Genomic DNA, 11,411 nt, shown 5'->3' with positions numbered 1-11,411 from the left:
AAGACATTATTTGTTTATCAACAAGTGTGGATCTATAATAATTTCCGTGAAAAAGCAATTCTTTGATTTTTGCTGGAAATAAATAGGCAATATTTTTAAAATTACTTGAACATTTTTTCACTTTTTTTAATTCAAACTGTGTTTACTGCTTTGATTTTTACCATTTATGCACTATTATATTCTCTGTCAATATTCTGATAGTTTAAATTATGTGCATCAAAATTTGTTGGGAAAAGGGGTTGATAATTAAAGAAATTACTTTTTCATGTCTTATTATATATAAAGAATCAAGCTAACATTAATTATATTAATCTCTAGGGCAAATTAAATATTTTTACTCTTCAAAATTTTAAGAAAAAAAAAACAATATCTTCCGTGGTTTCAATTATTGAAATTCCCGTTTAAATTTGACCGACAAGTTTGACAAACAACGATTTCATCTGGGATTCGTTTTCATCCTCAATGACAAAACCCTTATTGATTGCTAGAACACGACTAATGGTCAACAATATCTGACACGAACAAATTGTTGGTCAGCATTGATGCCAGTGAAGACCTCTAATAGCTGACTATTTTTACCATTGCAGGATGGGCCTACTGAAGGTCTGTAATAAATAGTTTAGTCTGTGGTGAGGAACAGAGATACAAAAAAAATTGAATACAGGCCAAATTCGTGCTACTTTCAGTTCCGAAAATTATAGAGAGATATATAGACTATCTTCAAGTCCTTTTACCTCTATGACTCCTTCACCAGGAAAACTACCCACTGGAAGCACTATTATCCTCCAGTCAGCAAACAATGAGTGCACACTATTATATACATTTTTATTGATTGTGGAAGTGCGCGTATCTGAGCTGCCTGTCCGCAGCAGTTTAAGGCCGCTAGGCCGGCCGGTACCAATACGGCTCTTCCTAGTCACTCCCGCTCTCTTCTGCACAATCAAATTCTATAAGTAAATCATCTCCCTTTCAGTTGACTTCTTCATGTTTAAATAATCACTAAACAATTTGTCTCTTCTTTAAGATATCAATGGAAGGTTAGAAGTCAGGATGGCTGTATAAGTATTTGGAATCTTAGCCAATGAGCAGAAACACTTTAGAGAAATAGTCTCCTCACTCAGAACCTGGCAATCAAATAATACATGCTGAATTGTTTCATCAGTTGAGAAGCGGACACGGCATATAAGGAAATGATTTAGCTTCCATTTAAATAAAAAGCTATTTAGAAGAAGCGCACCTGTTTTCAGCCGGTAATACAGCGCAGTATTTAATTTAGTATGACACAGGGATGAAATTAATTTACTGTGACTAACAATAGATCTTTGCCTGATAATATCTCGTGAATTGAGGTCAGAGGAAGGACTAGGGATTAACTTGAAAGCCTTTACTGCTAGAGAATCAGCCGTATCATTTATATTTGATGCCTTTATGACTTTTATGGCTTAGATGCCTTATGTTGGAACCAAATCTGATTGTCTTTAGTCTTCAGATTAAGAAGCTTTCTTCCAATATTATATAAATCCTTGTCCTTGGCGATTCTATTGATATTTTGGAGCAATAGTAATGCTGATTTGGATTCAGAGAGACAGAGTATATTTTCAGATTCTATGTTATAATTAATAAGTGCATCCTAGGCCAGGCGAATGGCATATTATTCAGCAGACAAAATAGAACATCCCAATGGGAGAGGAGAATAGATATTCAAGTTCAGGGATACATACTCCTGCTCCAGCTCTCTCACTCTGGACAGATTCATCTGTATTTATTTTTCTATGATTAGGGTACGCCTTTGAGATCTATTCAGCCAAAATAGTCTGAATTTCATAATTAGGAATGAGGTTTTTAGTAATTGAGATAAGTTCTACTTGACAACCTGGTATACTCATTTCCCACAGAGGGGACTCAGTGAAAGGATATGCATAAGGAGAGTATTGATTCCAATTTGGAACCTCAAGTTCAAATTGATACCATGATGAATGGGCATTGGGACCAGCTGATTCCCAGCAAAGGTATGTGCATATTAGCATGCTTGGTTCCATAAGCCTGGATTTGCGAGAAATATTTAATATTTAGACCAGATGCTCTTTCACTTAGGGATACCGATCCAGACAATATTTCTAACTTGGAAAGAGGAGTATGCTTATTCACATCCAAAGCTATTCGAATAGCAGAATTTTATAGATTCAAGGATTTTAAAAAAGGATGGTGGATGAGCTGAGGAAAGTTGGATCCAATATTCTAGATTTGAACGAATGTATAATTTGTAAAATCTAATAAAAGTTTAGGATGACATCCCAGCTTGCTTCCAGCATGTCTCTTTAGAATTCATAGTCTCTAAATAATCAAAGATTTCAAAGAATTAATATGTTCATGCCACTGAATTTTAGAATCTATCCATAAACCAAGTAACTTCACTGAATTGCAGAATGGAATCTTCCTTGAGAAATAGTGAATGGATTAGGAGAATCTTTAGTACCATTAGTAAATATAAAGGCTTTAGTTTAACTGATTGAGATTGGGAAGCCAAAAGCTAAAGAGAATCTCTGGACTAATCTTATACCCTGTTGAATAAGAATCTGAAGAAGGCCAATATCCCTTCCAGACTTCCAAATAATCAAATCCTCTGCATAAAGGCCAAATGATGCATGAAATACTGGAAATTCAAAGACATACAAGTTGAATAGAAGAGGACTCAATATTACACCTTGAGGAAGACCTCTCGTGATGGGACTTAACTAACCTCTAGACTGAGTTACTTGAACACAAAAATATCTATCAGTTAGAAAGGACTTTTCAGTTAGAAAGAACTACAGTTTTACTCTTCCTCAGAACTTTACTTTTTATAACAATAAAAAATTTTAGCGTAAAGAGCAAGGCGTTGAAGAGGGTACAGCCTTTTTCATATACAGAATAATTTCTATTCGTTTAAAGTTTTAATGTCACTCCTTATTTGCAGTTAAAAAAACTTGTTTTTTTTTATATTTGATTTCCGAACGTTTTTGAATTAATGCACGTTTTGATTTTGGCTCACTGCACATGAATAATTGAAACGAAATTTGCACATAAATTTTTTTTTGCTAAATGGTTTTCTCATAGTTTAGATTGGCTGATTTTGATAAAAAGGGGGCGGGGGAGGAGGTCTAGTTGCCCTTCAATTTTTGGTTACTTAAAAAGGCAACTAGAACTTTTCATTTTTTTTATGAACGTTATTATTAGTAATAAATATACGTAACTTACGATTTAACTTACGTAACCAACTTATATATTTGTATATTTTATTAAGTATATGTCGGGGGTTCACCCCTCGTCAATACCTCGTTCTTCACATTGAAGCTTAAACTTTGTCCCAATTCTTTCAGAATGACCCCCTGAATCACAAAGGCCATAGAATGAATAGTTGAAATTACTTAAAATACTTTAGCGTAAAGAGCGAGGTATTGTGGACAAGACGAACCCCCTTATATACGTAATAATTTCTGCTCGTCTTAGGTTTTAATGCTGCTCCTTACTTCCAGCTGAAAAACTTTTCTTTATTTTCTCATTGTTTTTTTTTTAAATAATGCTAGAAAATCTTGTATTTCCTTGATGGAAATTCTCTTCCCTCATAATAAATTCCTCCATGGAATGATCCTCCCACGCAGCCCCTCCCCCTCAACGCCAAAAAGTGCCCCTGAAAACACCTGTACACTTCCCAATAACCATTACTATATGCAAACAATGGTCAAGTTTGTAACTTGCAGCCTCTCCCCCGGGGACTGTGGCGGAATATCTCGTCCTGAAAGACATAATTATTAAGTTTTCGACTATATTGGACAAAATGGCTATCTAAAAATTTTGATCCTGTGACTTTGGGAAAAATATAAGCTTGGGAGGTTGCCTAGGTGTACTCCGATTTATTTTTCACAAGAACTTTTAATTTTCGTTAGAATGAGCCCTCTCGCGAGATCATAGGACCACAGGGTCGATACGATCACCCCTAGGGAAAAAACCCAAATAAAAACGTGTCCATGATCTGTCTTCTGGCAAGAAATAAAAAAAGTTTTGTAGATAGGAGCTTGAAACTTTTTAAACTTTTTGCGTTAAGATTCTATGACTTTTAGGGGATGTTTGCCCCTATTTTCTAAAATAAGGCAGATTTCCTCAGGCTCGTAACTTTTAATGGATAAGACTCAATTTTATGAAACTTGTATATTTAAAATCAGCATAGAAATGCGATTCTTTTGATGTAACTATTGGTATCAAATTCTGTTTTTTAGAGTTTCGGTTACTATTGAGCCGGGTCACTCCTTACTACAGTTCGTTACCACGAACTTTTCGAACAGACAAGAGGCAGAGTGCAAAAGTTGTTGTTGAGGCAGTGTTACCCCAAATTTTATATTCTGTTCACTTATTTTGCCCCCCATTTTTTTTCTGTTTGTCCCTTTAGCTTTTTTTTTTTTTTTTTACAAAATATTATCGAATTCTTTTTTTTTAACTTTACCAGTTGTTTTTATCGCTTTAACTTTTCAACACAACAAACTTCAAAACTTCAAACACAACATTTCAAATATTTTATCTAAGAAATGATTTTTCATCCTGTTATTGTTGTTTTGGCATTGTTTGCCAGTATTTTAATTTTCTAGTTCTTTTTTTATGATTTTTTTTGCTTGTTTTGTTTTTTTATGACTCCAAAATTCAAATTTCACCCTTCGGAGCTTACGATGGAAATTTTTCGAATTAAATATTCTATCTCATCTTATCTCTTACCAGCCTTTAAATTTTTAAACTTTTTTTGTGTGTTTTTATTTAAAAACATAATCCCCAGATTTTGAAAAAAAAACCTATTTTTCGGTACCTTCATTAAATAGAAACAAAATTTTTCTACCTCTCCTCTACATTCCGTGATATGGCACCAATGAAGCGTCAATGGTGTAGTCTCTGAAGTCAATAATATGAGACATAGAGAGAGAAAGAGAATATATAATTGGCAAAACGAAACTATATTTTATTACTAATCTGGTTGCAAAATGATAAACACGGGTATGAAACTACAACAAGAGTGTTTTCAAAACTTTCAGTTTCTCGTTTAAGACATTCTTCCATTCGTCAACACCATTTTTTACTATTCCATCCCATGCTTTTGAGCGGCATCTAGTGGTGATGTCTTGGACGCCATCTATGTTTATTAAACCAGCTAAATCGGTGGTCTTAGCCTGCAGACGAAATACTTCGTACTGTTTTAGCTGATTCAAAATACTTTCTATCCACGAATGAAGCTTGGCTCGAATCATTGCATAAGATTCAGTGTTACTACGCTCCAATTGCTAGAATACAAAATAAAGAATTTGAATATGACCTGGCATTGGAAAAAATCGTCAGAAAATTCCGCGGACATGTCTTTATGAAATATAAAAAAAAAACTGCCAGAAAAAAACTCTGAAAAATTGGTAAAAACCGCCTGTTTCCAACGCAGACAATTTACGTTCCAATCATGTTCTTGTTAAATTATTTTCTTATTTTAACGCAATTTCAAGGAAACACTAAGAAATTTAACATATTGAAATAAATTAAAAAGAAACATATTGAAGAAATTTGGATTAACAGAACGGTGAAAACATTAAAAATCTGTAACGAACTTAAAAAACAGAATATCTATAAGAGTTTCGGGGGGTTAAGTTTTTTTCGGGGGGGGGGGGGGGTACACCAAAAACCTAAAAAAATATTTATATTCATTTTTGTTACGTTTATTGGGCGAATAAGTTGTATTAATTGCTGTTAGGTTGAAGAATTTCCTGCCCATTAAAAACTTGGGATAGAAAATAATTGTCTCTAGATAGCTGAATTGAAATGTAAAATCCATAAAGAATCTCGGAAATCGGCTTGGTATATGTCTGACCCCTAAGGGTTGAAAAGAATTGATACTGTTTACTGAAGCTTTGGGTATCATTTTTTAATGGGGAAAGGGTTACACCCAATGAGAGAGTAACGATCTCAGAGATAAGTGGTTACATTGAGGTCAAACTATACGAAATGTCATTTATAACTACTATACAATCAAAATCACTGTTGATTATTTATTATATTTTGCGGTAAGTCTATGATCCCTTTTTTTACAGCATCAATAACTATTACATTAATATTACACAATGTTTGACTGTAGACAAACACATTATCCAATCAAATTTGGCGTTATATAGTTTTATTTGGCGTTATATAGGCGTTATTGGGGTTATATAGGCATTTATTTGGCGTTATATAGTCATAGTTTTGATGAAACAATTGACTGTAAATTTACTATTTCGAATTTCAGACTTAAAAAAACTAGTAATGTTAAACATACTCAAGAGTTAATAGCGTGTCTGGAATTTAAAATACGTTTTCATCAGTAGAACTAAGAAGAAAAAAAAAGAAAAAAAAGACCTTGACCCCTCTTAGTGGCTGTAAATTTTTTTAAACTGATTTTTTTTTATTGCAAATAACAAACACAAAATGAGCACTCCATCGTCAAACAACTTTAAAAATAAAAACAAAGACAAAGGTCAATTCCCAAGTCCTGTCACAGCATAGATATTTTTGTGGTACATACAAAAGATGATATATATATATATATATATATATATATATATATATATATATATATATATATATATATATATATATATATATATATATATATATGTATATACATATATAATATAAAACAAGTAGTACTTAACACAACACAAAAATTATGGTTAATAGCTAATGAGGAGCAAAAACAGGGGAAGAAAAAGTTCCCCTCAAACTTTAAGAAACAAAAATAACGGTAATTTTCAACAGATGGAAAGGAAACAATGAAAAGACAAAGTAGATATTTCGGCACAGACATCGGCTAAGCCGTCCTCAGGGCTAGAAAAAAAACAAAAAACTATATTTAAAATCAAACCAAACCTTTTGGAGCAATTTTTGTACAGTCCTTCCCCTTTTTTTAACACGTTTTTTGTTTCAGTCATTTTTCTCTTTCGATACGGTTTACTTAAAAAAGTTAGTCTTTTGTTTTTGTATATAGCTTTTATTTCTTCCCCCTTTTTTTTAGCGCTGAGGACGGCTTGGAGAGATCTTTACCAACATATATTATTTGATATTTCGTCGTTTCTTTTCAAGCGCCTGAAAATCACCTTCATTTTGGGTGATTAATCATTTATATTTTTTCTACATTTTTTAAAAGAGACATTCAAGTCCGATGCCTCAAGAACATGGAAGTTTTTCCAATTTTTATATTTCATATTTATATTTATTCGTTGTTTACATCATATATATATGTCAGTAGAATATTTTTCGAACATTAATCTATTTTGGAAAGTTGTATCCCCTTCAAGAAAAAATCCAGTGTGCATGCCATGTATAACTTTGAAAATTTGAATATACTATCCAAACAATTTCAAAGTGTTGTCAAGATACAAAAGGAAAACTTAATTCAGCAGTAAAGATGTTACTATAAAACTTAATAAAATATTATCCTAAATTCATTGATGAACCGAGGAAAGAAGTCACTCTTAACTAAGCTAAAGAAAAAAGTCTCTAAAATAACTGTTCCAAAACCCGGAAAAATACTCAGAAAGAAGGTCGACGCTAAACTAACAACATCAAACTAGCAATAAACATTAAAGTTGCAACTGAACTTTCTTGATTAGAGGTGACAAAAAAACAACAACAAAGAACAAACAAAACGCAACAACATATAAAGAAGAAACAAACCTTACCAAGTGATAAAGACAGTTCACATACTTTTCAATAAAACTGTTCCATAATAATAGGGCTAATTAAGCAGTACAACTGCATGCAAATAACCGTACACAAATTTTAAATTCTAGTTTTAAGGATCTAAAGTGCCATCTTTACCTGAGTAAAAGACTATACTAAAAGATGAACTCAGAGGGGGGAGGGGCACGTGTTTCCCCAGAAGGGACAGACGGACGAAAATACCCCTCCTCCCTCACCTCAACCACAAATTCTGTATTCATCCCTGGCTGTAGTTATCCTCAAACGTTTGAAGTTATGCAAATTTTTGCTCCTTTGCTAATACTAAATGCATCTAACTTTAGCCTTCTATTCGGAAAACTGGGATGGAAATCTAGAAAAAAAAATGTGTGTGTTGTGGCGTAAACCCTTGATTGGTTGAGATTCCTAGATTTTCGGCACAGTTTTCAGATAGCACCAAATGTAAACGCGCTTTTAGACTCGCGACCGCAGTAATTTTTAGATGTACATAACAACTTCTCTTTGTTGGCTGTGTTATTACTTTTATTGTAATTAAACGTTATTAACAAATATCTTATGGGAATACGAATTCAAATAGTTTCAAAATTTTTGAAAAAAAATTCAGTTACATTCACAATTATACTTTAGGGGTGTAAATGGAACCATATTATTTTTATTTTAAAAGGATCAACTAGTAACTTAAATCGCTTATAAAATATTACTGCCCAGGGAGAGAAAACTTGGAACCTAAAAACGTATTGGCTATTTTTTTTTTATTTGCCTAAATTCAAGAGGTCTACACTTAGTTACAGGACATAATGTAATAAGATCCAAAATACATCCAAAGGGCACTTAGTAACATTCTTTATTTTAGAACCTTATTTTATTCTTTATTTAGAATAATTCTTATTTAGAACCATAAATAAATTCTTTATTTATAATTCTTTATTCATTATTCTTTATTCTTTATTCATAATTCATTATTCTTTATTCTTATTCTTTATATCTATTATATACTATTATCTTTATTCTATATCTTTATTCTATTATATACATAATTCTTTATTCTTTATTCATAAATTCTTTATTTAGAACCATTATTATTCTTTATTTTAGTAACATTTCATATTTTAGAAAAAAAGGCTGTGACTTTTCTTTTAAATTCAAAATACGACGTTGGGGCCGTAAAAAATAAGGGCCCTTATTTTTTATAAGCTTGTTATCTTTAATAAATTTAGGTGAAGTAGAACGTCGTTAAAAAAAGGATCAACTTCAAGGGGGAGGGGGAAACAGTAAGCTTCTATCTTTTAAAACATGGAGTTCTCCTAGTTAGAAAACATTATTTAGTAATTTTATAAAAAGGCCATGATCACTCCTTTATTAATTTCGGGTCTAATTAGTACATAATTAGTTCGACTTTAATTAGTTTAATTAGCTGGGTTTAATACTAGATTAATTAGTTGGCTTGAATTAGTTTCATTAGTAGACTTCAAATTCATCTAGATGGTACAAGCCGGCCTCTAGGCCTTAAATTGCTGGGAAAAAGCAACCCGAGTACTTGCACTTCTCACAAGCCAAACAAAACTGTATATTGTGGCATGAAATTTGCTAATGATCTTGATGTATTATGAATGTGTGGATGTGCAGTTAGAAGCCAAAAGAAGTCCGTCTAGGATTCCTGTTGGTTTTTTGTGATGAAGAAGAAAAAACTCTTATTTACTGATTTTCTTTATATGGATGATTTTGCTACTAGTTTTAGTGTTATCTATCAATCTATTGTACATAGCTTAAAAGCTTTGAAAGACTATATTATTATTTCTAGTAATACAATTATAACGATATTATTATACAGACTAAAATACATATTATATGCATACATGAATTTAATATGCATATACAAGTACGTAGCCTAATAAGTTAATGAACTTAATCTAAAAATTGGCAGGGTTATCCAGGCAAAGGCGAACAAACAGAGAGTACCTGGCTTTACTGGCCCCCACATACCTCCCAATCAACTCCAGCGTAAAGCAAAACAGAAGTAGCTTCACCAGAACAGAAGAGGATGTAGACCATCTATGTCCAGTTGCTTCAAAAGATATTGAACGACTAAAACGTTCCGATAACGAATGGAAAGTTGTCGTACAAAGAAAAAAATGCTCCAAATTCTATCGCTGAAAGTGTGAAACAGTCCCAGCAAAATATAACAGCGTCAGTGAAGTCTCCAGTTTTCATTGCAATCGATAAGTGTTCCACCAGAAATAGATGAGCCTGGTCTCATGACAGGCATTCTTAACTGCTTTAAAGTAGTTCAATGTGGTAGATCTAGGGCATTTAAATTTTATTTTGAACAGCAGCTTAATTTGCAGATATTCCTGAGTGAATCTGTCAAAATAGGCTACGAAATACTGCCTGCTCAAAAGTTCATTTTCATGCCAAAAAAGTGTTTTAATTATCCCCAAATCGGTCACAAAGCAGCGGAGTGTAAAAATTCATTCAGGGGGTCCATGGACCCCCTTTGCTCATGTCACACCTAGGATTGATCAAGCAAATGATTTTTGATACTTTTAATTACCATCGTCTTTATCATTGGTGATTTCACTCCTATCCCCAAGAAAGGCAAATCTAACTTTCAGTGCTCAACCTTTAGGCCTATCTCTTTAAACCTATCAATCTCTATTACATTCTGTAAACTGTTTGAGCTGCTTTTTGTTGACGATTTAAAGGAGTGTAGCGTTCCGCCATACCAGTTTGTTTTTCAGAATATCAGAATATTAGTGTTGTAGCTAATGTCCTAATAGAGGCTGAACTGGACCAAGAGGGTCTTGTTCTAGCAGCTTAAGATGTTAGGCGTGCAGTTGACTCATTGGTACACGGAGCCATGCTCCTTCATACGGCAAAAAGAGGTTCACCCCTCTATTATTCGTACCTTGAGAAATTTATATTCGCGGCTTAAAGTACGCATTAAAATTACATATCTATTTAACTTGACGGCTTCCAATTCATCTAATCTAACACATGCTCCACGAATTAGCCTTTCTCGTCCCAGTAACCCACCAAAAGATCTAAATAGCTTTGTCTCTATTTATAAAGTTATCCGTTAAATTTCCTAAAGTTATCCGTTAAATTTCCTTCTAAATCTCCTATCTAATAAATGTCCTTGTCTTGTTCAAGTGTTTTTTTATTCTATGTGCTCGTATTTTTATTGTATGTGCTTTTCTTATTGTATGTGCTTTAAAAAAGTGTTTTATTTCTGTTTTGTTGGCTCAATTAGATATTCAATCTAACAAAAAACCTAATTGTTAATCATCAATCATGTAATTATTATTTAAACTAAAATTAATTATTTAATCAAGTTCAAAACTTATGGAATTTTTATCCAATAATTAAATTAAAATAAAATTAATTATTTAATAAAATTCAATCTAATTAGTTTTTCAGTTAAAAATTAAGTTGAAACTAAAATTCAATGAAAAATTCTCAAATCAATTAACTATTCGATTAAAAAACCTAATTATGAATCATCAATTATCTAATTATTATTCAACAGTTAAGATAAACTAAACCTAATTATTCAAAGAATTAAATCAAATTAAATTTAATTAGTTATTCAATCAAAAGTTAAATTTAAACAGAAATTTATTGAAAAATACTCAATTTTCTTCAGTCAAAATCCTCAATCAAATTAAAAACCT

At 32.3% G+C, this 11,411-nt stretch overlaps 1 protein-coding gene across 1 annotated transcript in view; it reads right to left on the bottom strand.

Annotated features, from left to right (window-relative positions):
• Nucleotides 1-4,960: 4,960 nt before the first annotated feature.
• Nucleotides 4,961-11,411, bottom strand: part of LOC136037547 (N-alpha-acetyltransferase 25, NatB auxiliary subunit-like) — a 92,650-nt gene continuing 86,199 nt past the window's right edge. Inside the window, exon 13 of the mRNA XM_065720271.1 lies at nt 4,961-5,303. Within this exon, the coding sequence (XP_065576343.1) occupies nt 5,028-5,303 (276 nt within the window). The 3' untranslated portion in view covers nt 4,961-5,027. The remainder of the gene's footprint in view (nt 5,304-11,411) is intronic.

Source organism: Artemia franciscana, chromosome 2, assembly GCF_032884065.1.
Source record: "Artemia franciscana chromosome 2, ASM3288406v1, whole genome shotgun sequence".
Taxonomy (NCBI): domain Eukaryota; kingdom Metazoa; phylum Arthropoda; class Branchiopoda; order Anostraca; family Artemiidae; genus Artemia; species Artemia franciscana.
Note: the sequence above shows the minus strand (reverse complement) of the source record. Positions and strands in the feature narration are given on the sequence as shown.